Here is a 27,757-nt window from a genome sequence, read left to right on the forward strand (position 1 = left end):
AAAAAATAAAAAAAAGAGTACTTCATCCTGGGGCAGGAGGCTTTATCACTTGTCATACTGTCCTTCCTCATTTCTCTTGCACCTGCAGTCTTCTTGGGGGACTGGATAGTTTTTACCAAGTCTTGAGTACCTTCTGGCCAAGAGCAGGTGACCTCACGCCTTAGTGCCTTGGCCAGTGCCACAGCCCAATTCATGACTAAATTATAATATCAGATGATCAGTACCTTTGACCTCCTGGCTAGTTCTCTTTCTCCCCATCAGAGTGTGAATCACAGGCATTCGTGCTGGATCAAAGACAGCCAGCAGGAGGCACCAGAGCCTGTGCCAGCCCTCAGAGATGACTTCCCTGGCTACGGTGTCCCACTGTGGCCACCTCTTAGCCTGGGATCTCACATGGCAGCCTGGGCTTTCCCCATCATGAAAACTCAGCTCTGCATTTAGATACCCAGGACCCCAGCTCCAGCTGCATTCTGAAACCACATCTCTGTTGTGACCTTACTCAAAACATGAACTGTCTTTCTACACATATATCTGCTTTGTGTTCATTTTTTGCCCATTTGTATATTACTGCCATGTGCATGAGATATGCACATGCATATACATACACATGTCTATGAGCATGGCATATGTGCTTTCTTATCAATTTACAAGAGCCCTTTGATTTGGTTTGGTTGGAAAATTAATCTTTTGCGGAGAAGGGAGACAGCTGTCCACATCAGAAATGCTTCCTCTAGCCCTACACTACTTTCCCCCTGGTTTTGCCCTGTACTATTTCCGTGTGTCCTGCTGTGGCTCATTCTGTTGGGACAGTATCTGGACACAGCCTGAGTTGAAAAGAGCAGTCTCTGCCTCATGGCTGCAGATCTTGGTCCAGCTTTGCTTCCTACTAACCATCATGGGTCCCAGAGAGGACCTCTGCTACCTCTTCCAGCCTGCCTAACATCTATGTGCCTCATGAGACTCCAGTTCTGGGCACCAGCCTCAAGATAGGTAGACCCCTCCGTGGGGAGCAAGTCGAAGGACTGGGCCTGACAGGACTCTGGGGCACAGTCTGCAGGTGAAGCATCTTGAGTAAGATTGTGTTAGAGGTCAGAGTGTCTCTGGACTCAGAGCATGTTGTCTCTTCAGCTGGAAATATGCTTGGCCCAGGGGAAGGGCTCTGGTGACCTGGGACAGGGGCAGTGACAGTGGCACATGAAGACCTCAGGTTTCAGGAGGAATCTGGTTTTCGTGCAGTAAGCCACTTTCCCATGGATCCATTCTGATGAGTGAGCAAGGTAAGGTGATTAATGGCCAGGATCTGACAGACTTGGAAACGGCATGTCAGGAGTTGGGATGTGGTCCCTGCTATCTAAGGTCGGGATGAAGTGGTGCTGGGATTAGAGTATGGCCTCTCTCCTACAGGCCTGGTGAAGCTGGGAATCCACTGTGTCACCTGCCAGAAGGTCGCCATCAAAATTGTCAACCGTGAGAAGCTCAGTGAGTCGGTGCTGATGAAGGTGAGGCAGTGGGCTGGGGTAGAAGGGTTACCACCTGGAGGGATGGGCCTAGGTATCTGGGACTGACATGGGTGGCCTCTGTCCTACCTTTCACCCTTGCTAATCCATGGGATCCTACCCATTGCTGCTGGTGCAATAGCAGATTAGCTCCTGGGCTATTCCATCCTCAGGAAGGATTCCACTTGGGAGAGCAGTCCTACAGTGGACAATGGTGATGCTGGAGCAGCAGACTGGACATCAGTCCTCTAATTAGAATGAGGAAGTGCTCCTTGCCTCTGAGACCCCTCCTGCCAGGACCAGGCTATCTTGAAGAGGGATGGATAAGCTCTAGCTCCCGATGTGGAGAAGCTTAGAGACCTGAATGGGTGGCGGTTGTAAGAGAAGACAACAGCTTAGGTGGAGTGGAGGGTTTGGGGCATTGGTGGGCTGATCAGTTTTGAACTGGAGACACACTGGATGTATATACCCAATGCACAGGGGTCCTGAGGTAAAGGGCAGGGTTTTGGTACTGTGGACAATATACCCATTGGATCATATGGGGGTTAAAGACTCTGAGGATAGAGAGGCCTATGAGAGGCTAGTGCCTATTAATAGCTTCTCATTGCTGTTACCTATATGGGGCCAAGATGACTGAGCAAAGCTATGCTCATCAGAGTTCTAGGCTTAAGCTCAGAAACAGACTCTACCTTCACTTTTAAGAACAGTGACATCGTGGAGCCTATAGACGAGGGACTTGTGTTCTTACACAGGGCCTGCCACACAGTTCCATACCCTGCATGTGCAGGTGCATACATCCCCTGTACACACAAGCAGCCCCCTACACATATACACAGCACACTCACCTGCAGCTCTGTCCTGGTCCCCACTGCCAGCTTATGCAGAACCCCTGCCCAAGGCGTTTATCCTGGCACCTGGGATAGCAAGATCCAAACTGCAGATATTGCTTCTCTCCAGAACTCAGCCCCAAATGCAATGCTATAACCCTGGGAAACAATGCATGTAGGCCACTGCAGGTCCTGTTGAGTGGGCCGTGGTCGGCTGCAGGGCAGTGACATGGTTTCTCTGCAGGTGGAGCGAGAGATTGCCATCCTGAAGCTCATCGAGCATCCCCATGTCCTGAAGCTGCATGACGTCTATGAAAACAAAAAATATTTGTAGGTATTGCTGGGCCTGGAGAGCTGGGGAGGCCAGGGTGGGTGGCTGCAGAGGCCCAGGCTGCTCTTGTGCTTGGAGAGCTGGCTGTGTCAGTGTTGCCATCCGGCGGAGGAGGGGCTCTCAGCCCTAGCCACAGTGGCGACCGTTTCATTACCAGGCTGTGGCTGGTGCTCCTGGGGATCCCCACACTGTTAACTTGAGGGCAACAATGGGAAGGGCTTCCCTGGAGGAGAATCCAGGGTCTAGGGCCAGTAGAGCTTGTTCCCTCCTAATACTACCCCCTTCTGAATAGGGTGGAGATACATTAGTCTCCACCTCCCACTGCCCTGCAAGGCCCAGACCCTGTAAAACAGCCTGGGGAGAGGGTGGAGCTGTAGCTTGCCAGGGTCATTAGGAGGCCAGCAAGCAGGGCCATGAGTGATGCAGATTGGGCATTGCATGAAGGGTGAGTTTGACCAAATACCTGACAGGAAGCACCTTGAGGGAAGAAAAGCTTATTTTGGCCCTTTTGAGGCTGTGTGGTGGGAGTGAGCAGTGTGTCAGCCTCCACAAGTCTGGGGGTTGGGCAGTTGATAATCCCGGACCTCCATGACAGGCAGGAGGGACCTGGGGAGGGGCTCTGCTGAGGCAGTGCTGAGCCTCTGCCACTGTATCCCCCAATGCTGGTCCCAGTGTGGCTCCGCTGTACGATCTGCTTTGCCTCCCCAACTCCTACTAGATCCCACAAGACTCGCTTACAGGGCTTGGGACCCCAGGTCAGCTGACGTCTCGGAAGGTCCCCATCCCAGCCTGGGTTTCTGTCTAGTACCACTGATGCCTGTCACCACATGAGATAGCTCCCGTCTACGTTACTGGCTGCTCTTTGTTCCCTCCCTCGGAGGTCTTGCCTCCCCCATCAGACCAAATCCCCTGCAGCCCCTGCATCTTCTTGGTCACTTCTTGAGTCCTATTATATAGCTAAGATGCTAGGGGACTGGGATGTCATTCTCCAGTTATCCTCACTTTCCCCACAGAAACCACTCTAAGGGACTGATGCAAACTGGGCAGGGAGGAGATGGCAGGCCCTGCTGGGTCAGCCTCACTCTGTTCTGCCGTTTCCACACCTAACCCTCTGCCCAGCTCCAGGGGGTCCATATGGTCTTCACTGGGACCCAGCTGCCTGGTGTGAGAGCCACCAGGAGCCACAGCAGGTATCCTGCATGGGCCCTCCTAAGGCCTTGCTCTGAGCCCTGCACCAGGCTTCTTTGACTAGATAGCAGGAGGGCAGGCAGGGGCTATGTATCAGGCCATGATGCTGGCACTGATGTTCCCCTGCCCCATTCCGCAGATACCTGGTGCTAGAACATGTGTCTGGGGGGGAGCTGTTTGACTACCTGGTGAAGAAGGGACGGCTGACCCCCAAGGAAGCCCGCAAGTTCTTCCGGCAGATCATCTCTGCACTGGACTTCTGCCACAGTCACTCCATATGGTGCGAGCCAGGCCAGGCTGGGTCAGGCCTGCATCTCAAGAGGGCAGTGGGGTTCCTATGGGCATTGAAAGGCTGCCAGGAGCCCACTCAGGCTTCATCCCTTTGGAGGACAGGGGAACATCTCAGGAGTTTGGAAAGGGGAGCGGTCCCTATCAGGGAGTTGCAGTGGGGAAGGGGGCCGCATGGAGGACCGCATGTAGGCTCACCTGGGTCTTACTCCCCAGCCATAGAGACTTGAAGCCAGAGAACCTGCTGCTGGATGAGAGAAACAACATTCGTATCGCAGACTTTGGCATGGCATCCCTGCAGGTGGGAGACAGCCTGCTGGAGACCAGCTGTGGGTGAGTGACAGGTGCCCCACAGGCCCAAGGCATAGCCCTGGGGGCAGACACCACAGCCATTGCTGCCCAGTCTGGACACATTCTGAGACCGGCCTGTGACTGCAGAGCCACAGGACATTTTAGTGGGAAGCCCAAGGACTTTCTCCCAGCACTAGAGCTGGACTGGGGGCAGAAGACAGGACCCCTGTCCTTATAGTAGGCATGTGGGGATTCTGTCTGGCACCAGCATCTTCTTTCAGTGGTAGGATCTGGGGAAACATTTTACTGGGCCTTCTCTCCTGGGTCTGGATAGATGGGCAGGCAGGTCTGAGTCCCCAGGCTCCAGACCTCCATCTTCTACCAGAGCATACAGGGTATTTAGATTGGGGGACTTGGTCTCAAAGTCATTCATCCTTCTGGGGCCAGCCCAGCCATGGCCTGTGGACCTGCAGGCTTCCTAGGTCAGGACTCATGTGGAAAAAGCCTCAGGGAGGGTGTAAAGATATGGGCTGTACACCCTGGCCTCCTGCCCCCTGACCTGCTGTTTTGCCCTTAGATCCCCACACTATGCCTGTCCGGAAGTGATTCGGGTAAGCAGCCACTGGGGTCCCTGTGGTGGAAGGGCCCCTTATCCTGCTACTGCTGAGCAAGTCACAGCTCAGCTGCCTTTCTCAGACCCACCCCCCACTAGATAGCCCCACTCTGCATATTGCCAACACCTGGCATTGCCCTCCTCCCACAGGGCGAGAAGTATGATGGCCGCAAGGCAGATGTGTGGAGCTGTGGTGTGATCCTGTTCGCCTTGCTGGTGGTGAGCCCCACTCACCTCACCTTGTTCCACTCCCCCTGCTCCCCACATCCTCTCTTCCTTCCCTCCTCTTATGCTACCTCCCCATGATGAGTGCCGTCCTGCTGTCCTGCTTACCCACAGGGGGCTCTGCCTTTCGATGATGACAACCTGCGGCAGTTGCTGGAGAAGGTCAAGCGTGGCGTGTTCCACATGCCACACTTTATCCCACCAGACTGCCAGAGTCTCCTGCGTGGCATGATTGAGGTGGATGCAGCTCGGCGCCTCACGGTGCGTCCTGCTTAATTCCTCTGCCCTAGCCGGAACTTGGGTACCCACGGGGAGCCAGGCCCTGCTGCATTCCTGTTGCCCCTTCTTCACACCATCTCTGGACCTGTCCTTTCCTCAGACAGCTCTGTCCTGGTGGGGCCAAGCTTCCATCTCTAGCACTTGCTCCTGGGCACTTTAGGGAGAAAAATGTCTCTGAGGGTGGGGCTTCCCACCTGTGCCTGTGTGTGTACTGCAGGCATGCCACATGCACAGTGATGAGTCTCTGTGTCATGCCAGGTGGATATGAGCCAGCGTGGATCCATGTTTGCTAGCATGTGTGCCTAGGTGTATATGGGGGAGCTGTGTGTGAGACTGCACAGCTACATGTAGGGTGAGTGAACCCATGTGTGTGTTATTTACACATATAGTTGTATATATCTTGGTGTGTGTTGAGGGGCTGTTACCAGCTGTTGGGAGGGAGAGTATATGCCCAGCTTGGGAAGCATGTGCCCAGCTGTGTGCAGGGTGAGTCCTCAGATGTATGTCATCTATACACACCAGTATGTGGGTGCAAATGTGCATAGGTGTGTAAGGTGCCTGTGTGTGTTATCTGTACACAGCTGTGTGTGCGCCCAAGTGTGTGTGTGGGGGGGGTGGACTCTGACAAATCTTTGGGAGCCTATGAGTGGTTGAGAGTTTGTTCCCCTTTACTGCCATCCTGCCCTCTGACATCCTTGTAGAATGCCTTCTGGCAGTGTAAGCCTCACAGCTCCATCAGCTATGAAGTGGGAAAAGGTGTGAGGGAAGCCCCAGCAGTTGGTTTTGAACCACACAGCATCTGCCCATGTAAAGGAAGCAAGGTGCCCTGTGGGCTGGCCTTTCTAGAATAGATATCATCTGCCCCCTCCCACAAATCTAGTTATCCCTGTCTCTGAGTCAGGATGGAGAGAAAGGTGTAGTGGGCTACCTCAGCCTCCTGCCCGCACCTGCACCCAGCCCCTCCCAGCCGCCTGGCTTTGCCTCCTGGACTGGTTCCTCACTCATGCCCTCTGATCTGGGAGGGCCCAACCAGGCAGGACAGGTGTCCCAGGGCGCTGCTTGCTTCCTTGCATCTCTTCTCCATGAACCCCTGACCCCCAGCCTCTTTTTCCCTGGCTTTATTTCCTCTGCATCTGGGGTGGGGCAGGGGTAGGGATGCTGGCCTGGGCCTCTGGGAATGCAGCCCCTGCCCTGCCTTCTCCTGTTCTCCCGCTCTGGCCCCCTACCTCCTAACGTGGGCTCCCCCTGGTACTAACCCCCTGTTTCTCTTTCCTTGTAGCTAGAGCACATTCAGAAACACATATGGTATATGTAAGTAGCTTCTCTGCCCACTAACGCCTGCTTTGCCTGTTGCTGTGGCCTGCAGGGCCTGCTAGGAAGGGGGGAGGGTGCCAGCCAGCTCGGGGGGCTTCCCTAGCCTCACTCTCCACCTCCCTGAGCAGCTGTAGCAGGATACAGGAGGTCTGCAGGGCTGGGTGCAGGGACAGCAGCAGGACTTGGGCTCGCGTGAGGGTGATCTCTCACCCTCCTGGCCACTTCAGGGTGGGTGGAATGGTTTCAGAATAGGCCAGAAATGAGTGACTGCTGCTGGGTGCTCTATCGTCCACAGAGGTGGCAAGAATGAGCCAGAGCCTGAACAGCCTATACCACGCAAGGTTCAGATCCGCTCACTGCCCAGCCTGGAAGACATTGACCCCGATGTGTTGGATAGCATGCATTCTCTGGGCTGCTTCCGAGACCGCAACAAGCTGCTGCAGGACCTGCTATCTGAGGAGTATGTTGGAGTGGGGGTAGGGCTGGTTTAGTCACTGGACTTCATGCCTCAAGTTCTAGCTTCTCTAGGGAGCATCCCTGTGGACTGTCCCAGGCAGGTGACCACAGCCAGAGTTCCTACAGGGCCATTGTCAGGTATTCCATGTCACCATATGCCCACCTTCTTGGCACCTCTCACCTGCTGCAGGGAGAATCAGGAAAAGATGATCTATTTCCTCCTCCTGGACCGGAAAGAACGGTATCCCAGCCATGAGGATGAGGACCTGCCTCCCAGGAATGAGATAGGTACAAAGCTTCCAGCCCACCCTGTGCCCCTATTCCTGGCTTTTGGCACAGCCTGACCTCAGTCTGCACACAGACCCTCCCCGGAAGCGTGTGGACTCCCCGATGCTGAACCGGCATGGCAAGCGACGACCTGAGCGCAAGTCCATGGAAGTGCTCAGTGTAACAGATGGTGGCTCCCCGGTGCCTGCACGGAGAGCCATTGAAATGGCCCAGCACGGCCAGAGGTATGTGCCTGCCTGGGGCCCAAGCCTCCTTCCTATCGCCCTGGCCAGGGTAGCATCAGGTTCTTAGCCTCCTACCCTTAGTCTGGCCTTGCTTGTCTCTGTCCACTGTCCCTGGGATCTGGACTGAGGCCACTAGACTGGGCTGGAGTTCACTGTGCTAAGCATGCTGGCTGGCTGCATGGGCTGAACTGGGCTGCACTGGACTGATCTGACTAAGCTGGACTGGACTGGACTGAACTGGACTGAACTGGGTTAGGCTGAGCTGAACTGTTCTCAACTGAGCTGGGTTGGGCTATACTGAACTCAGTTGAACTGGACTGAGTTGGGCTGGACTATTGTGAAATGGACTGGGGTGAGCTGGGGTGGACTTGACTGAGCTGTGCTGGCCTGGACTAAGCTAAGCTGGGATAGATTGAACTGGTCTGGTCTGGTTTGAGCTGGGCTGCCCTAGACTAAACTGGACTAGCTGATCTGATCTGGGCTGAGCTGGGCTAGACTGGAATGAACTGATCTGTACTGAGCTGGTCTTGCCTGTACTAAGCTGGGGAGTCTTCTGAGTTGAGTTGGGCATTACTGAACTGGATTGGAATAAATTGAAGTGGGCTGAACTGAGCTGGGGTGGACTGGACTAGGCTAAACTGGGCTGTACCTGGCTGAGCTATTCTTGTTTGAGCTGGGCTGTGATATGGTACAGCTATGTTCAGAGCCCCTTGATCTGCAGGCTTGTCCCTTCCTGATGCTTGGCTGCCTCTGATCTGTATTGAGCTGGGCTGTGGTGTGTTACAGCTTTGTTCAGAGCCCCCTGCCTATCAGAGCTTCCCTGGTAGCCAGTAGCAGTGTGTATAACTCAGGAGAGAGATGAGTAGAAGGGCATTTAGAGCCTGCAAAGTCTGCCCTGGCTGAGTGGGGTTTTGGTCATCTGTGAACAGACCCGGAGCTGGGAGATCCCACAGGCCTTGCCAGCAGAGGTCAGCCTTGGACTCTGCACACAGCACCCACTGCTCATTCTTCCTGCTGGGAGCTTGCGTGCTGAATGAAGCAGGCCAGGTCTGCCCCTGAATTTGTCAGGAACTGGGAGCCATGAGGCGGCTAGGTAGTCATCAAGATAGAGCGTCCTCTGCCTTGACTTTCGTGTGCAGGTATTTCTGCCCTGCCAGGTCCTCCCCATGGATCTGGGCGGACTCAAAGTTTCACTCCTTGAGAAACTTCTTCCAACTTTCCAGCCAGCCAGGCCACACAGTCACTCGGCTTCTGGCAACAAGGCGGGACGACTAGGGTCCCTCTTTGCCATGCTCTTACCTAGCCCTTCTCTGGGATTCTGCCTCTTGTGGATATGCTTCACCTCATCAGGACTCTCCCAATAGCTCTAGCGCACACCATCTACTCAAGAGATGGTTGCCTCTCCCTGGTCTCCCTTGAACCCCAAAGGGTAGCTGAGGGCCAGTAGCATCTAAAGCCTGAGTGAGCTTCCCTGGCTTCTAATATACCTTCTAGGCCTAATAGCACCCTGGGTGCTACAGGGTGGGCCCATCAGTGGGGTGGTGTCTGTCTCCAAGGGAATCTGGAAGGCCCTTTGTCCTGGCACATTTGGCCTGCTTCTGCTCTGGTTTTGCCATTTGACACTGGGCTCTGATGGGACCACTGGTTGGGACAAGGGATCCTGTGGCTGGTGGTGAGTGTAGATATCTCTAAGCTTGGCTGCCTCCTTATCCAAAAGGTCACCAGGGCAGGCTGTGCTGTGGCTCCTGTCCCCTTCCTCTCTCTTCATCTCCTTAAAGTGGCCTGGGGTTGGCGGGCCATGCTTGGAGGGCTTGCTCGGTGTGGCCAGGCAGCACATGGCCCAGCAGCTGACCTGCGTGCGTGTGGCCAGGGCAGTAACTTCTGTTTTCTCGCTTTGTTCCTGCTATAGTAAAGCAGTGTTCAGTAAAAGCCTGGATATCGCTGAAGCCCATCCCCAATTCAGCAAAGAAGACAGGTATACACCCTGCCCATCCATCCCGTCCTCCCAGCCCCAGATGCAGGACTCCTGCCTGAGCCAGGCAGACAGAGGCGGGCCTGGAGGCAGGGCTTACTGACAGACATTTCCACCTCTCCTTTCTGGGAATGGAACCATCCAGCAGGTCAGGGGAAAAGCCTGGCCAGCTATGAGAAGTCAAGGAAGGGTGGGGTTACTGGGGCAAGGCCCATGGCCAGCCCAAGGCAGAGGGCCACATACTCCAGGTTTGCATAGGGCCAGCACAGGGGCACAACCCTGCACCCTGAACAGAACTATCTGCCTTTTGGGCATAGGCCTGCCACCTCTGTCACTCTTTTGTCCAAGTGGCCTTGGATGTTTTTGCTCCAAGGACTGGCCAGTTAGATTAAGTGGCTAAGTGTCCCATGCCCCTGACAGGTGACCGCAGGCCAGTAACATCTACTGCCCACTCATGCTGCTGATTGGCTGGGCCACATCCTGTTTAGTAGCACACTACCCCTGTACCTGCCTGTGCCCCTTCCTGCTTGCCTCTTGCCCACTTGGCTGTCCTCAGGGCTGGAGTCATCTTTCCTACTTCGGACAAACTGCAGCTCAACTCCAGCATTGCTGAACCGAGGAGAGGTTGATACGGCTCCCATGCTTATGCCTCAGCTTCCCTCTTCCCTTGTGCCCAGCAATGTGCTCCTATCTGCCATGGTGGGATCAAAGCCTAGGCCTCACTGCTCGTGCCTGTATCCCCTCTCCCATCTCCTGGTATGGCCATCTCCATCTTCTCAGAGCCTGGCTCCTAGCTGTACACCTGGACCTTTGTCCCAGTGGGGAGCCTGGTACCACTTTGACCCAGGCATGCTGCCCTGACCATAGGTCTCCATTGTTTCTTGGGCTCCTTTAGCAGTGGGGGGAGAGACTTGGAGATCATGGACACTTGGCTCTGGTCACAAGTGCTCTAGGAGCTGGCAAGAAACCAATAGAGATTAGAGTTGCCCAGGTGGGGACCAGAGACCCACTGTGTATGGTTTGGCTCGTGGTGGGCAGGCCAGAGCAGTGCAGGCTGGTCTAGGGCTCTTCTGTCCTCTTTTCGCCTGTGGCTGCATCCCATCCTCACTTTTCCCTCCAAAGATGGCAGGTCCCACTGCCAAGGGTTAATCAGTGCTTTTGTGTCCTTTCATAGTGAGCTGGAAGGAAGTCCTGGTCTCTGACCTGAAGGGCAGCAATTCACCCGTGTAGAAATGAACACGCTGGGCTAGCACCTGCCCCTAGCTATTTGCAGGCCAGGTCTTCAGCCCAGTGGGGTAATAGTGGGTTGAGATGAAGGCTGTGGGATGGCCCTGGGCTTCTCTTGTGGGTAGCTGTGGATGTAAAAGGACCGAGCAAGTGCCCAGGTAGCAAGCCACATACTGGACGGTGTACAGTACAGCCTTGGAGAGGCTGGTCTTGGGTGCCAGGATCACAGAATGCATGAAGTTGTATCTAGTTCGTGGGAATCCTCCATTGCGTGTCCTTGCACCTCTGTCCACACAGTGTCTGTGGACTTTCATTGAGAGCCCCTTAGTACCTTTTCCTGTGCCTGGGCTGGGGTCGCTGGTGGGTGGCTTGTCTGAGTGGGAAGGAACCCCAGGAACCTTGGCTGCATACTGGTGGTGACTACCAAGGTCAGCAGAATGATCCCCGACACAGCTGTGCCTCCAGAAACCCTCCTGGGCATGGTAGGAGCCTTGGAGCTCTGGGCCAGGACCACAAGCCTCCTGAAAAGGCCACCTAGGGGACAGGAACGCGGAAGCCTTCTGCTGAATCAGCACTCTGCTTTGCACCCCCAGGTCTCGCTCCATCAGCGGCGCCTCCTCAGGCCTTTCTACCAGTCCTCTCAGCAGTCCTCGGGTGAGTGACTAACCCACCTAAGTCTCAGGTTACAGGGCTAGCCTCAGGAAATAAAAGGAACCCCAGCCCAAGTACCCGGGGTGGGGAACAGGGCCTCCACAGCCTGGGAAGAGGCCCCCGTCCCTGCCTTGCACACAGGCATCCTTTGCGGGCACCCTCCTGGCTGCTGTTCTGGTGCTGGGCTCTGGCTAACTGCATGTTCTTTTGTTCTGTGTTGTCCGTTTTCCTGTGTGTCACTTGTTTTCTTTTGTGGAAAACCCTCCCCTTGCCTGCCCCCTCCCTCTGGTCCTGCTTGGGGTCCTGCTTGAATGATTTTGCTGGTCCTGGCTGCTGTGTGTGCATGTGGATGGGGGGGTGTGCATGGGCTCCACTTTGCGGCACCCCTTTTGCCCCTACTCTGCGCCACTGTAGCCTGTTAGGAAATTTGTCCTGCCCCCTCTGCCCCCTGAGCTTCCCTATGTGGCCTGTCCCCCGGCCACCTCCTCGGAGCCCGAAGCTTGTCGGAGCACCTCTCGGCCTGGACACATCCTCTCTCCACAGGCCGCCCTGCGGCCCAACCCCAAGACTCAGACCTTGCCGTGCAAGGCCAAGCTGATTGACAAGCCACTGCAGGGCACCAAGTCCAATCCGCTCCCGGCCTGCACCCAGACCCGGCCTCCTGGAGCCAGCCTTGGCTCTCCACTGGCCCTGTCCCCTGGGCCCCCCACCCTGCCGGCCCCTGCTCGGCTCCTGCCAACTGGGACTGAATCAAACACCAAATCTGTCCCCACCATACAGGTGACCCCTCACCCCTCACCAAGGGGTAGTCCCCTTCCTACCCCCAAAGGGACGCCTGTCCACACGCCAAAGGAGAGCCCAGCTGGCACACCAAACCCCACACCACCATCCAGTCCTAGTGTTGGAGGGGTGCCCTGGCGGACACGGCTCAACTCCATCAAGAATAGCTTCCTGGGCTCACCTCGCTTCCACCGCCGGAAATTGCAAGGTTAGCACAGATATGGGGCCGGTTAGGTGGTAGGATCTGCATAGGAGGTCGTGCACAGCTGAGATGGAGTGTGCCTGCAGCTGGCAGCTCTATGGGCCTTTCCACAAGTCTCCACGTCTGCCCTGTGCCCTCACTTGTCATCTGAGCAGCAGCTATGTTCAGCGAGGCCTGTTGGGTAGTCAGGAAGTCTACAGGCCTGGCCTGGCCAGTTCTCTGCTCAGCTGGGGCCTGGAGAGGCACAGTGGGGGTTCAGCACCAGAGCATGGACAGCGCACTGGGCCAGGGGCAAAATGGGTACAATTTGCAGCTCTCACCAACCTTGCCCTTGTCCTTTCCTGTACACAGTTCCCACGCCAGAGGAGATGTCCAACCTGACCCCAGAGTCCTCTCCAGAGTAAGTGGCTTTGCCTGAGGCTGGTGAGAGAGGGACCTAGAATCTTTCCACTGGGCAGTGGTCTCTGGCCTGAACCCCTTGGGCTTGCTTTAGCCCGTGAATTTTTATGAACTTTAGGTCCTATCCACATGAGGAATGTCAGTGGCAGGACATGTCCTAACTCTGATCAGAGGCATCTGAAGTTGGCTAGGGGGTAGTGACTGTGCCCTGGACTTCCTAGGACTCTAAGGGGTCATAGGGATGGTTTGGACACAAGGAGAAACGGCGTCGACCTGTGATGCTTGTGGGAATGGGGAGTTGGCGGAGGCCTGGGACAGGCAGAGTACCCCTGGCCTTCAGCTGGAGGAAAGGGAATATAATAGGTGGGCCCAGTGTTGCCACCCTGCAAACACAAAATGCCTGTACGGTGTGGCTTCTTTGTTTCTTTAACAGTGGCCTCCCAGTGCTCACTTCCTTGGTGGCTACTGGTGTGAAAGTGTGAAAATGCCATATGACTGAGATGGGGGGAGCATGGGATAGATCGTTGTAGCTATACAACCTCACAGAGTGGCCAGAGAAGAGTTGTGTTGCCAGCACTCAGTAAGGACCCGAGGGAGGTTGCTTGCTGTGTGCTAACCCACTGGGAGCAGCGTCTGCAGAGGTAATCGCTGCGCAGGCTTTTTGGCCAGGTGGAGGTCAGAGGCTCCATAACCACAACTGCCCTGAGGCTCTGGAGCACAGGACCGTTTTGTCTAGGTTAGGCCTTTTAGTTGCTCTGATCAAAGGTCTTAGAGATCTGCTTAGAAATGCCTTTTTTTTTTTTTTTTAAGAAAAGTAGAAAATCTGTGACAGTAGCTTAAAGGCCAAGGAGAAAGCCTTGGTCTTCCACCACCTCCTTGATCAAGACCCTTTGGAAGCTTCCCCACACCCCCCATCCCCAAGCCCTGCACAGTGGTTCAGAAGGGCTTAGCACCCTCATTTTTTTCCACTGGCCAGCCCCTCACTGGTCATGAGCCTCCACAGAACTATAACTGGGAGAGGAGAGGAAAGGTATCTCAGGAACTGACTCCCTTGGTTGTCCATGTCAGGCCGGCTGGCTGGAAGCCATGGGAGCTACAGCAATCTATAGAATTCTCTCCTCCAAAGCCTTTCTCTTTCCCTTTAGCTGGCAAGCTGGGGCCCACCCAGCTGAATGGTTTTTGCCTACTGATGTAGGCACCTTTATGGCCCACACCCAGAACTCTATGTGCCCAGGTTAGCATCTGGGCCCAGCAATATGGGCACCAGAGCACTATTGTGGGCAGTGTCACCCTAGACCACGCAATCCCCTCTGATCCTCTGGCTTTTTTTTTTTTTTTTAAGTCATGGCCATGCCTCTAGTGCCACATCAGCCAAGTATTACTGCTTGCATCTGTGATTTTCATGAGAAACTCCACCTGTGTTTTCTAGAACCGTTTGGCTGCTCTGAAATATCCCAAGCATTGCTGGTCTCTAGGCCCAGGTGTGGGCCTTGGGTATAGGGAGGGACAAGGGTCTACATGAGGGACACATACACCCAGAACTGACAGCAGAAGCATGGAGGGGCTGGGGGTCTGTTTCTGCCACAGAGGCAAAAGAAGGGGGGAGTCACAGCCAGGAAAACCTATACCCAGCCCAAGTTAACAGAGGCTCCATGCTGCCCAGCATAGATATTCCTGTTCATGCTGGCCACATGCTAACACTGTCCTTGAACACCAGTGCTTCTCTGGCCATTCCCTATTTCTAGACTCTCTGAGTCACTTATACAGGGGTACATCTGACTGGGGGTGCTGACTGTGCCCCCACTGCAGCCGTACCAGGCAGCTGGAAGTCTCCCTGACTATGTTGACTGGGAATTGCCATGAGATAGCCTACAGCTCAGCCTCCCCTAGGATCTCTTGAACAGGCATCTAACAATGACTTGACCGGGCATTCTGCTTTCTGGTCTCAAGGCTGCAAGCCAAGTGTCAGTAGGCTGTGGTGGTCTCTAGGGCTAGGAAAGAATCTTCTAGTTGCCCATGGTGGTGGGGTGGGCTGCCGTCTCTGCAGCTGTTGGTGGCAAGAGCTTCAATGCACATTTAGTTGGTGGGACCGTGCAGATGAGACTGGGAAGCTTGATATCTGCCTTCTGTCCCCTTGGACTGATATTCCCAGCCCCAGGAGCTGAAGGATTCTATTTCAGACTAAAGTATTCACAACTTAGGAGACGGTGTATGCAGTGAGGAGTGTCGCAGTGGGGCTGGGGTGGTACTGCTGTATCCTGCCAGACAGCCGAGGCCAGCTGGGCAGCAGTGGAGTGGTAGCCTACCATTAGGCCAAGCTACCATGGGAGGAAAACAAGTCCTGTATTCAGGTGGGCGATGGGTGCCAGACCTAGATGAGGCTGTGGCAGTGGGAGCTATGGGCAGGCCCTTCCCAAACTGACCCTAACTAAGGTCTGCCATGGATCTTATTCTACATGTTGCGCTGTGGAACCACATCATCTTTACCTCACCCCAGAGAACCCTACCAGACTCTGTACCATGCCCCAGCTTGCAACAAACTGGGAACATTTCTGCCAGGAAGTTGGAAAGCAGGCTTCTCCAAAATTTAGGGACCCAAAAGAGGGTGAGACCTAGACATTCCCCTGTCCTCTGCTCTACCCAGTGGAATGTCTTCAGACATCTCTGTAGGAATCAAGGATGTGTGATTTGGTGTCGGGGTGGATTTATGGTGAAGGACATAGGATTGGGGTTAGAGTTATAGGGTAAAGGTTGGGACAAGGTGTCCATGTTAAAAAACATGGGGTCTGGGTTAGTGACATGGGGTTCAGGCTGGGATATAGGTCTAGGTTATAGATGCTGGGAAAAAGTTGGGGTTATAGTTAGGAGAGTTTGGTTATGGTTAAGGATTTTGGTTTATTGTTACAGTGAAAGATATTTGGTTAGGTTTTGTTTGTGGGTTAAGTTTTAGAGTTGGGGGATGCCCTTGGTGTTGGACTGTGGAGTTAGGAGTGGTGTGGTTATTAGCATTGGGGCTACAGAGCTGGTCTGGGCTGCTGGGAGCTTCAGCACTGCTCTGCAGGGAGGCTCTACTGCCCTAGCCCCTATGGGGGTTACAGGAGCAGACCAGGCATCACACTCTCATCACTAGAGCCTCTGCTCTGCCTAGGCTGGCCAAGAAATCGTGGTTCGGGAACTTCATTAACCTGGAGAAGGAGGAACAGATCTTTGTGGTGATCAAGGACAAGCCCTTGAGCTCCATCAAGGCTGACATCGTCCATGCCTTCCTGTCGGTAAGTTTACAGCAGAGCCAGCCACCCTCACCCATGGGCCCAGCTTCCAGGCAGAACACAGGACCTCTCGTTCACACTAACTCTGGGCACCCACCTGTCCTTATGTGCGTCTGCCAGGACCACCACTGTCTGCCTAGGCTTTCAGCCTGCTGGGAACTGCACAGCACCTCTGGGAGTGGGGAGCTGCCTATGGCTAGGGTGTGCTGGTCTTCAGGTGAAGCCTCCCTGAGACTGAGGGTGAAACACAGGTGGCCATGTGAATGTGAAAGACGCTGTGACCCCTGAGGGATCTGTGTGGACTCTGATAACACTCAGTTAACATCTTGAAGCCCATAGTCTGTTTCTCGTACTACTTCTTTATTTGAAGTCTGTGACCTCCAGTGGCCCCCAAACTTCCTGAAGAGGCTGAGGTTCTCAGAGAACATGAGCATCTCTAGGTTCTGAGAAGCAGAAAGGGACCCAAAGACCGGAGATGAGACTTCCCAGCCAGGATATGGACTCCCAGAGTAACCTCAGAATTGGGGCTGCCTTATGCTGGGCTAGGCCTCTCTGGGGCTTTCCTTCGCTTGGACCTCCCACTCAGGACTCAGTGCACTGACTTTTGCTCAGGGAAGTCATCTTTTCTATGGTCATCCATCAGAAAGTGCCTGCCTTGTTCCAAGATAGGTCCTGCTCCAAGGTGCCCTTGCCTCATTAGACATTCTGCCCTGGAGTCCTTTAGACTACCACCATATCTGTGGTCACAGCTGAAAGATTTCCTTAGTACCCTGAGGACAGCTGAGAATGTCTGCCAGAAGCCTCAAGCCAGGGGAGTACTTACACTTGAGGTTGGCCAGACTCTTGGCCTGCTGTGTCTCTTTAGCACGCCTCACCTCCATCTATTACATCCCTTCACAAGGCCCCTGGGTCACCAGGCCAATCTGGGCCCCCATGTACTTCCCCATGGAGGTTAGTCCTGTATACTGTGGTGACCCTGACTGCTTTCTAGTTTTGCTCTTACTTCTGTCCAGTCCATGTGATCAGCCCTCAGTGCTGTGAACTCACACACAGCCTCCCACGTCCGCAGAAGGCTCCTAGCTTTCCTGCTCACTACTGTGATGCTCCTGACTCAGGGTTGTAAGGCCATCTAGCCCCTTCCAGTGTAAGCTTCTCTGTGGGAAACCCAGGGTAGTGGCTAGTATGCACCCTGGCTGACTGAGCAAGGGGGCTCTGAAGTAAGTTTCTCTCTGTTAGTCTTCTGTGTTATACTTGGTTCTCAAAACTGGAGATGGCTTGGAAGGCTGGGTTTGTGTCTGGTGCCCACATAGTGCTGGCTCTTCCGAGGTCTCCTTCCCATAGGTCCAGGAGTGGGCTAGTGGGGCCTGCTGGTAAGCTGCGCTCATGTCCAGCTTGTGCACACCACAGATACCCAGCCTCAGCCACAGCGTCATCTCCCAGACAAGCTTCCGGGCTGAATACAAAGCAACAGGGGGCCCAGCAGTATTCCAGAAGCCAGTCAAGTTCCAGGTGGACATCACTTACACTGAGGGTGGAGAGGCCCAGAAGGAGAATGGCATCTACTCAGTCACATTCACTTTGCTCTCAGGTAAGCCAGCCGACTTGGTAGTTGTGTTTCACCCCTACTGGTCCTTCCAGTGCCTTGACTGCCACTCTTCCCCCAGGCCCCAGTCGCCGATTCAAGAGGGTGGTGGAGACCATACAGGCCCAGCTGCTGAGCACCCATGACCAGCCATCAGCCCAGCACCTGTCAGGTGAGGTGGGGGCTTGGCATAGCATCTGTGGCTAGTGCTGCTTGGATGGGAGGTATGAGGACTGACATGGCCTCCTACTCTGACGGATGCCCACCTCCCTGCCCTGAGCAGTGCTGCACCCCTCAGGGAGCAGGGCCCCTCCCCGGGCATGGTGGGCTGCATCACACTGAAAGGCGCCTCTTGTCCACCGTAGAACCACCCCCGCCAGCGCCAGGACTAAGCTGGGGTGCTGGGCTTAAGGGCCAGAAGGTGGCCACCAGCTACGAGAGTAGCCTCTGACGCTGGCAGGTAAGGTGTCCGGCCTGCTGCCGGGGAGGGGAGGGGCTGCGGGCAGGGCCTTCTGCAGGAGCCAGGCTTGCCCTAAGAGGGGCTCCCCGTGGCCACTCATCTGGCCAGGCTCCAGACAGGCCTGCAGGCTCAGCACCCAGGCAGCTGGACATGAGGGCAGCCTGAGCAGGCTCTGGGACTGAGGCCCAAGGCCTTGATCCTTGGGGCTCCCCCTGTAGCACTCTACAGTGGCTGGGACTTGCCACCCCCATGCCACTGACCACCAGAGCTCTGCCTTAAGCACGATGGGGGTCTGATCCCAGCAGGGTGCTAGGAAAGGTATCTGCGTTGCTGGTGTCTATGGGAGGAGGTAGTACCGGTGTGTCTGGCCCTATGCACAGGCATACACATGGGACCTGTGTGTCAGAATAATAGCTAGGATATAGTCTGGGCTATCTTTTAGCAAAGGGGCAAGCTGATGGTGAATGGCATGGGGATACTTAGACACTCTTGAGAAGTCTAGAAGAGATGGGATGTGGCTCAGGGCCAGCTTCTCCGAGCCCTATTCCCAGCTTACTATTTCCACAGCTGGGGCCTTTTAGAGTCACCTCGTGTGTGTGTGTGTGCGTGTGTGTGTGTGTGTGTGTGTGTGTGCGCGCGCGTGCGCACACCTACCTATTAGGCACTTCTTGTGTGTGTGTGTGGGCACGCGTGTGTGTAGGTCCTTTCCACCTGTTCCTCATCTCATCCCATCCTCATTCCATCTCCTATAGATGTGCTCCCAACATGGGCCTTATCATCTCCTGGCAGGTGGGGTTGCCCAGCAGCCCTGGGCTCAGCTCTCTTCTCGAGCAGGCAGGGTCAGATGCTCTTGTAGGCACTTGTACTCCAGTCAATCTTGTCTTCCCGGGGCTTTAGGCTTTCATCTTGGAAAGAGGAAAGCATGCTTGGGAATAGCAACAGTAATGGGAAATTGAGATCAATGAATGTCAGGCAGTGGCAGAGGCAGAAGCAGGCCAGGACTGTTCAAGGCAAGGAAACCAGGGGCTAGTATGCTGCTGGGGTTCTGCTCATAGTGATCACTCAGACATTGCAACTATGCTGGACTCCTGAGTACTGGACAGCTCTCCATGCCCTGTCCTATAAGATGTTCTGTCGTATCCCACCAGTGTCATGTACAGGACCCACTCACTAGTTCTGTCAGTGCTGGAGCCCACCCTAGGACTGCTGGGCACCACCTACTCTTGGCAGCCTACCCCTCCCATACCTTCCCAATTGGGTCTCTGTGTCCTGGGCCCTAGTCCAGTGAGCTTGGCTCCAAAGACACTGTTGGGGGTGAACAGAAATAGACCTCCAGGATACCTGGTGACCATCCAGACACGGACCCCACTCAGGGAGAGAAGGCTGGGAACCTCTAATGAGTAGGCCCCATGGACACCCCCTCCAGGTCTGATGCCAGTGGGTGGTGAGGGGCAGGCACTGTGTAGGTGGTCTGTTAAACCTTGCTAGAGCAAGAGGTTTATCTAGCCCAGGGGAGAAAGGCCCGCAGGGGAAAAGACCATACCCAGTCTTCTGGCTTTAGCTACTGAAGGTGACATTCCGCTATCCGCCTGGCTCCTACCCAACTGTAGTCACAGGCCTGCTCTGACCTAGATCCTAGCTCTCAGTTTTGCCCCTTCCAAACTCTACACTTCCCTGGGCCTGCCTGATCCCTCACCCTGTCTCTGCAGGTTCAGCTCCTCTCTTCCTGCCAGCCAGTATTCTAGGGCCCTGCCTACTCAAAGCCCTGCTCCTTTATGAGCCCCAATCCCTCTGAACTCTGTCGACTCCTGGCTCAGCCCTCAGGCCCCGCCCCGTCCCAAGGTGGCTGGCTGCAGGTGGGCAGCCTGTTTACTCTCTCCCTCCCTCTTTCCATTCTGTGCTCCAGACAACACTAACTGTATGGAGGTGATGACGGGGCGGCTTTCCAAATGTGGTAAGAACCCCTCACGCTCACTTGGCCCCCAGCCTGTCACCTCCACTGCGTGCCCCCACAGCCTACCCTGATTAGTGCTGTCCCACTGTCCCTGGACTGTACTGGGTCCCCTGTGTATGCACAGGCAGTGGACCGCCTACCACCCCTGGGCCCCATCTGCTACCCAGAGTGGTCTTAACCACTTCCTGCTCCCCATTTCTACAATCAGGCCAGGCTGAGGAGGGACTTCAACGCTCAGAGCAGGAAAAGGTCCTTGTGCTTGAGGCCAACAAGGATCTTATATATAAAAGCACTGCCTATATGTAGCACTGCCCTGGAGGGCAAGATGACACCTGTCCACAGACCATGCCAGTCAGAAGAGGAGGGTTATGCAGCACTGGGCTCAGATTGATGTCAGGCGAGGGAATGGAACCAAAGTATCCAATTGGCACAGCTGGGTAGTGAGCAGAGGCTCAGGAGGGTGGAGGGTCACCCATTACTTCTGCCCTCCAGGACCAGAAACCCAGCTGTGGCTGCCTGTCCCCAGCTCCCTGCCCGCCCGCTGACCACTCATCCTGTCTGTCTGCTGCTAAACTGTCTGTGCTAGCCAGGGCCAGGCTCTCCCTGTATGCTGCTGCTCACTGGCTCTGGCCACCCTTTCTGAGAGCAATCATTACCCACAGAGCAGCAGCCAACCCCAGGGTCTGACTCAGCCCTGGTCTTTCCATTGCTCTTTTTATACCTGGGGTTGGCCAGCTTACGTGGCCCTAACACTGGGGAAGGAAGACTCAGGGGCTACACTGGGTGAGGGAGGAATCTCACTGCCAATCCTGGGCCCCAGTTCTCAGAAGCAGCCCCCAGGACCCATCTACTTTGAAGGTACGGAGGGTCCCAGGGTCTGTTCCACAGCAGCCTCTCCCACTGCATTGCTCCTGGCACTATAGGGATCCCACTGGCCGCCTGCCCACCCTGCTTGCTACCCGCCTATCCTTGCTCTGACATTCCATCTGACTTCATTTCATTGGGTTTTTCTTTCTCTTGTCAAGGCCCCTTCGTTCATTTGTTTGTTCTTTCTCTCCTTCCCTCCCTCTCTCCCCTTCCCCCTTTTTTCTTTTCTTTTCTCTCTTTTTGTCTTCTGTTCTGTGTACCCAGGCACCCCATTGAGTAACTTCTTTGACGTAATTAAACAACTTTTTTCAGACGAGAAGAACGGGCAGGCGGCCCAGGCCCCCAGCACACCCGCCAAGCGGAGTGCCCACGGCCCCCTGGGTGACTCCGCGGCCGCTGGCCCTGGAGGGGACACCGAGTACCCGATGGGCAAGGACATGGCCAAGATGGGGCCGCCCGCCGCCCACCGTGAGCAGCCTTAGACACTAGTCCCTCCCCAGCACAGCACAGCACAGCACAGCACAGCACAGCACAGCACAGCACAGCACTGACTGTGGCCTTCTGCCACCCTGTGTGGACCAGGCCCCACCTGCCTGCCCAGAACTTGTCTCAAGCCTGGGAGGAAAGGAGAGTGGCCAGGGCACGGCCCACAGGCTGGGCTGCTGGGCTTACTCTCTTTTCTCTCTTGCGGTCTGTCTCTGCCTGTCTCTGACAGCATCGCTTGTTTCCGCTCTGATACCAGGAATTATCCCGAAAAGTTAACATGTCACCTCCACGAGGCCATCCTCTGTGCTGCGTGTGGACACTGGCTGAGCGAAGGCAGCTGCTGCGGACCACCTCCCCTCCTCCTGCTGCTGCTGCTGCTGCTGGGCAGAGAGGCCAGCCCACTGTCCACCTCTGCCCATTCCCAGGCAGCTCTGCATGGCCCAAGGGAGGAGGGCCTGACTCCCAGGGGGACTCTTCTTCTAGCCCAGCCACCCTGGACTCCCAGTGACCAGACCCTTGACAGGGACAACCTGTCCACCATCTTCCAGGGTAGGGGACCATGGTGGGAGAGGCAGTGGGAATGGCTTGTCCTCCACTCCACATTTGGAGGCCTCCTGGGCCGCTCACCTCACCTTTTCCACACTTTGGCCTCACCAGGGCCACCTCTTCTCATTTGCATCCATTGCTCCACCTTGTCAGGCTGCAGAGCTCCGGCTGTGATGGTTCTCTCGGGCTGAAGTGGAAATAAGAGACCTGGGTGCTCCAGAGCTGCCTGGGCTGGCCAACTGTGGGGGCTGGGCTGAGACCAGTATTATTTATTTGCTGTTTTAATTTATTGAGTTTCTTTATGTCTCTGTTCTCTGTTCAGGGAAGGGGGAGCAGCAGCAGCACCCTCCTGCCATCTGTCTGTCTATTCTGTCTGTCTGACTTGGGCAGGGTGGGTCCAGAGCCCAGGTTCCCTCTAAGGACAGAGCCGTTGGGGCTGGGAACGGTGGGGAGCCGGCCAGTGGATGCAGCACTGGCAAGCTACTGTAAACTTTAAAAGAATTCCTGCAAGATATTTTTATAAACTTTCTTTTCTTGGTTGTTTTTGGAAAAAGGGTGTGGGGTGGGGCTGCTGGGGCAGAGCTAGAGTTTGTGTTTCGGCTCCTTGCTCTTGGCTATTTCTATACACATATACATATATATAATATATATATATATTTAAAGAACGATGTGGTTAGCTCTGTCCCGGGTTGTTTTATTACTACTTAGCAGCAACTCCAGTTCCACACGAGGGCTCAGGATACAGGATATCAGCTTGCACTGGCCAGCTGTGCCTGCTTCCCAGAGGCACTGACCAGTACTTCTCTGCTGCACCAGGCTGAGAGTGATCTTGGTTTGGTGTCTGAGCGAGAAGGGGTAGAAGACCCTGAGCTGGCACCCTACTCACATACAGGATGGCAGGGGTACCTCAGGCTTTTTTTAAATTAAAATTAAAAAGTTAAAAAAAATCAAAGCCAGAAATGGAGATAGCAGTGTGCTCTGCAGTGGGTTCCTCCTGGAGGTGGCAAGGGCAAGGGGCCCACACCACTGCCTGCTGCCCACTAAAGCCCACCTCACTTTCTTCATCCTCAGCTTTTGTCTGTGTTCCGTTCTGTCTGGCTGAGCCAGTCCCTCCCAGCTGGCCCAAGGTGCCCAGCGTAGCAGCAGGAGGGGCCGGGGAGCAGGTTTCATGCATGCCTTTGCTCTTCCCCTCATGTACAGATTTTAATGCTTCTATTACATTCAACCACCATAGGCTGGGATTCCCATACATAAGGCAAAATCAAACACCTGTAACAACAGCAAAGCCACGCAGTACAAGTGGGAAGGGGCTTATCCACGGAGTCAGGATACTGAAAGCAATACCTCTTGTTAGCCTTCCTCTTTTGTACTTTGGACACATGCGGACTCGCAGACATCACAGAAATGGACAAGCCCCATCTGGTGTAACCCCTGTCAAATAACTGTGAGCAATTTCAGTTCTGGAACAATAAATTCCTTCCGTAAAGACACATGATGCAAGGTCTCCGTCAGGGCTGGGCGGGCATGGGAAAGGGCACAGGATGTTTGAAAGTGGCTCTTGTCCCCAACTTGTACTTGTCTGGGCTGTGCTCAGGGAAGAGGTCCACCTCTGGAAGGGGGTCTGTTAAACAGGCTGGGGTGTTTCCCTGGGCTCTTCCACCAGAGATGGGTTCCAGTGAAAACCAGAGTTAAGGAAAGAGCAGTCTAGAGACATAGGCTGGCAAGGCTATCTGCTAGGCAGATAGCAGAGGTGACAGGAGAGCTGTCTTCTTCCTCATGGCAGTTTCAGCGTCACCCCAGATATGCCTGAGGTCATCTAGCACTTGGACTTCTCCACTAAGAGTCTCTCCCATGATCCCATAGCCAGCAAGGGATGCCCCAGCCTCACCACCTCTCGGCTGCTAGTATACGGAGGACAGGTCTAGTTTCATGTCTTGAATGCCAGGAACCCGAGGCTGGACAATCCTCAAGAGTCTGAGCAAAGTGCCCAGACCATGAAAAGTGCATTTGGCACACCTGTGCCACAGTGCCTGGTGGCAGAGCTCTACTATGTAGCACACTGACAGTTGGGGGGAGGGCTAATAGGCCTGGAACTGTAGGAGTTCACAGCATCCCTGGCCTCTGCCTAGTTCATGCCAGCTTACTTTTACTTTTTTGGGGCTCTCTGACACTACTGTGTATTTCCTGGGGGTGGAGTAGACCCAAATGAGGTCCTGCCCTGGCACAAGACCTAGTTAACACACAATCTTAGCAGAGACATCTAAGCCATTTTTGCCTAGCTTTATTGTGATCTAATGGAGACAGGCAACTCTGCAGAATCAAGCTCAAAACCCAGGATAAGAAAGCAACACAGTGGGCCAGGCGGTGGTGGCACACGCCTTTAATCCCAGCACTTGGGAGGCAGAGGCAGGTGGATCTCTGTGAGTTCGAGACCAGTCTGGTCTACAGAGCTAGTTCTAGGACAGGCTCCAAAGCCACAGAGAAACCCTGTCTCGAAAAAACCAAAAAAAGCAACACAGTAAAGAGAGGGTTACTCTCTGCTTAATTCTGGAGGTCGCTGTGCTTTCTAAGGAGTGTGGTACTTTGAAGGTACTTGGCGAGGACAAGGGACCAAGCTCTTACCTGAGCTTTTCAGTTAACTTAGGCTTGAAATGTTTGTTAGGTAAGGATTTGATCCAGAGGTGCCTGATTACCTGGGTCTGGGTGCTAAGATGTCTTCCCGTGTCTTCTCTTCCTGCATCTGCTTTGCTAAGAACAACAACCCACCCACCCCCAGCCAATCTTCCTCCAGCTGGCCCATTGGATATGTAGGCTACAGTGAGCTTTGGTGGGCACTAAGTAGGCCAGCAGCTTCCCATCTGTACACTATTGCACCCTCAGGGCCCATGAAGGAACCTTCCACAATCCTATTCCTAACTGTATATAAGGCAAAACAAGCTCAGCCCACTATTCCTAAAAAAATAAAGGAAGCCTCATGCAGTTCACACTGAGTATTAAACTTACTGGTCTGCACACTCTTCTGAAGAAATTAAAATGAGAGGACTACCAAAAAGTAAATAGAAGGCCTCTAGAGGCCAGCCCCCATCTCAGGACAGAACTTGGCCCAGCAGTAAGTGTGTAGGCAGAACAGAGGGATACTCTGATGGGTGCTTCAGACCCCAGGGGTGAAGCACAACCTGGCACCCTCAGGAAGAAATGCTCAAAACCCAACCTCTCTCTACCTTGCTGAGTCTCCATCCTGAAGGCAGAATGACACAGTTCCTGGGGGAGATGGTGAGGCCTTGAAGTCCTACAGGCCAGCAAGTCCTTCACAAATAATCTTTGCTCTACTTTCAGCTTTTGGCCAGGATGCTGACCAAAGGTGTTAGTAGCTGTGAGGTTCAAAGGACTGCCCAGCTTCATTAGGGCTTCTATCTCTGGAGCACATTGTCCTTGACAGTGAAACTTGAGTGTCATCTGTCATTCACATAGCCTGTGTGCTTCCCAGTAATTACATGTTAGCTCCCTGCTGGGCGATAGCTCTTCTGTCTTCTTTCCCTCAGACTGCATGCACACTGGCAAGACCAAGCTTTGCCTTTCATGCTGTTTGGAAACTTTTGCCAGATGCTCCAGTTGCCAGTTTCCAGCCCAGCTGTGCAGTCACTCTCCTACTACACTTATCTTCCAGTCCCAGTGGCATGTCTTTCTCCTGAGCCCTCACCTACAGTGCTGATCACACTGTATTTCCATTCACCAACCAGTCACAGCAACTCAGCATTCTCAGGGGTGGAGTGGGTTTTCTTGGCTGGACCCTTTCCTTCACTTCCCAACCCCTACTCACAACCATACTTCTGCTACCATTTAGGGACCTCTAGGCATTCCACACATGCCTTCCTTTCTTTCCTTTTTCTTTTTTCTTTTTTTGAGACAGGGTTTCTCTGTAGCTTAGGAGCCTATCCTGGAACTAGCTCTTATAGATCAGGCTGGCCTTGAACTCACAGAGATCCGCCAGCCACTGCCTCCCGAGTGCTGGGATTAAAAGTGTGCGGCACCACCGCCCAGCCCCACACATGCCTTTCTATCAGCAGTGAGCCTCTGTCTGAGCTCAACTTCACCAAAGGCTAAATCCAAGGACTGCCTCATGGATCAACTCCCCCTGTACAAGTGAGAACCCACGACAGGGACAAGAAGGCAGCAAGAAGCCATCTACATATGGTGGGTAGCACACACAACTGCCCTGTGTGCCTCAGAGCATTGCAGCTGGGCCCCAGCACAAAGCTCAGCAGGTGGCAGCCCTCATTTAGATGTCCATGCCTTCAAGGATAGCCTTCCGAAGGCTGTGTGGCAACACCATGTGCTTGGAGGTCTTGCCACTCTTTCCTGTCAGATCAAACCCCACCACCTGGAGATATGGAGGTATACCATGCTACTTAGACTCTGTCTCAGACTCCACACAGCAGCTCCAGCTAGAAGCCCATCTTCCTAGCAGCCAGCCATGGGCTCTATCTGCACTAGGCACCCTCCCCCACACTGGGTGGCCAGGGCTATGGTAGCTTTGTTCCCTGGGAGCTGAGGAGAGGGAAGTCTCAATGAGCCAAGCTCCACTTTGCTCCTGCACTCCCTTGCCCCCAGGATTCCCCCTGGTACTTCCAGCAAGCTGAGGCCTCAGCACAGGCTCCTTATAGTAGTCCTAGACATGACAGTTTCATGGGCACCCTGCGGTTTCCACTCAAGGGGTCTCTGCTAAGACAGGAGATGTGGTGGGCAATACCCAGGGGCAGAGGCTCAGATAGTCTGATGGGTTCTGTTCCCAGGAACTAAGACTAATGGCTTGAAGGCTTTAAGTTGGTTCAGGGAGAGTTGTTGTTTTAAAATAGGCACTCCCGGTATAGCCCCAGGCTGGACTCAAACATGCCATCTTCCCGCCTCAAGCTCAGAAGGTGCCTATAAAGAGGGAGTAGACTGAACACTCCATGTACCCTGGAATTTTCTGGCCATCATTAGACAGTGGCAGATGAGGTTGGTCAAGGTGTTTACAGGAGCTAAATCCCCATAGTTAACAGAAGAGCTTCCAGCCTCAAGTTCAGCCTCCCAGGGGGCTGCTGATGGTTCAGTAAGTGAAGAGCCAGAAGATCAGGTGAACCCTAAAACCCAGGAAGGCCCACAATTTAAAGGAAACCTGTCGGGGCAGAGCATCCCAGGAGTTGTTGGCAAGCACAGCAAACAGGCTGCTAGAATCCAAAGACTCGAGTTTGTTGTCTGTGAGGAGCAAGCCATAACCATGCCTGTCTCCCGCCCCCGCCCCTTTTAGCCCACTTGGGCCCAGGGCCAGCTCCAAGCCTGAGCTTAGGCCCAGTCCCCACCTAGGCAGCAGGCTGCCTCCTTCTGGACCCCTAATGTTGAGCCTGAGCCATATCTAAACAGGTCTGAAGGCCTCCATTCTCACTCGAGGTGCAATGAGTGAGGATAAGGTCAAGGTGCCTGAACCCTTTCCTCCCTTCCCAGGAGCCTCAGGGAAGACTCAGAAAAGCAATATGAAAGAGCAGACCGAGAGGACACAGGC

The 27,757-nt window shown here is 54.4% G+C and overlaps 1 protein-coding gene across 1 annotated transcript in view; it reads left to right on the forward strand.

The window, feature by feature from the left end:
* Brsk2 (BR serine/threonine kinase 2) overlaps positions 1 to 23,705 on the forward strand; it is a 24,576-nt gene extending 871 nt beyond the window's left edge. Inside the window, exons 2-21 of the mRNA XM_026781318.1 lie at positions 1,405 to 1,499; positions 2,568 to 2,653; positions 3,982 to 4,122; positions 4,347 to 4,463; positions 4,999 to 5,032; positions 5,185 to 5,253; positions 5,374 to 5,520; positions 6,818 to 6,849; positions 7,148 to 7,312; positions 7,499 to 7,596; positions 7,670 to 7,820; positions 9,730 to 9,795; positions 11,613 to 11,673; positions 12,451 to 12,658; positions 13,004 to 13,052; positions 16,200 to 16,323; positions 17,728 to 17,908; positions 17,985 to 18,074; positions 20,269 to 20,316; positions 21,496 to 23,705. Coding sequence (XP_026637119.1) covers positions 1,405 to 1,499; positions 2,568 to 2,653; positions 3,982 to 4,122; positions 4,347 to 4,463; positions 4,999 to 5,032; positions 5,185 to 5,253; positions 5,374 to 5,520; positions 6,818 to 6,849; positions 7,148 to 7,312; positions 7,499 to 7,596; positions 7,670 to 7,820; positions 9,730 to 9,795; positions 11,613 to 11,673; positions 12,451 to 12,658; positions 13,004 to 13,052; positions 16,200 to 16,323; positions 17,728 to 17,908; positions 17,985 to 18,074; positions 20,269 to 20,316; positions 21,496 to 21,665 — 2,132 coding nt within the window. The 3' untranslated portion in view covers positions 21,666 to 23,705. The remainder of the gene's footprint in view (positions 1 to 1,404; positions 1,500 to 2,567; positions 2,654 to 3,981; positions 4,123 to 4,346; positions 4,464 to 4,998; positions 5,033 to 5,184; positions 5,254 to 5,373; positions 5,521 to 6,817; positions 6,850 to 7,147; positions 7,313 to 7,498; positions 7,597 to 7,669; positions 7,821 to 9,729; positions 9,796 to 11,612; positions 11,674 to 12,450; positions 12,659 to 13,003; positions 13,053 to 16,199; positions 16,324 to 17,727; positions 17,909 to 17,984; positions 18,075 to 20,268; positions 20,317 to 21,495) is intronic.
* The last annotated feature ends 4,052 nt before the right edge of the window (positions 23,706 to 27,757 follow it).

Source organism: Microtus ochrogaster, chromosome 8, assembly GCF_000317375.1.
Source record: "Microtus ochrogaster isolate Prairie Vole_2 chromosome 8, MicOch1.0, whole genome shotgun sequence".
In the NCBI taxonomy this organism is placed as follows: Eukaryota; Metazoa; Chordata; class Mammalia; order Rodentia; family Cricetidae; genus Microtus; species Microtus ochrogaster.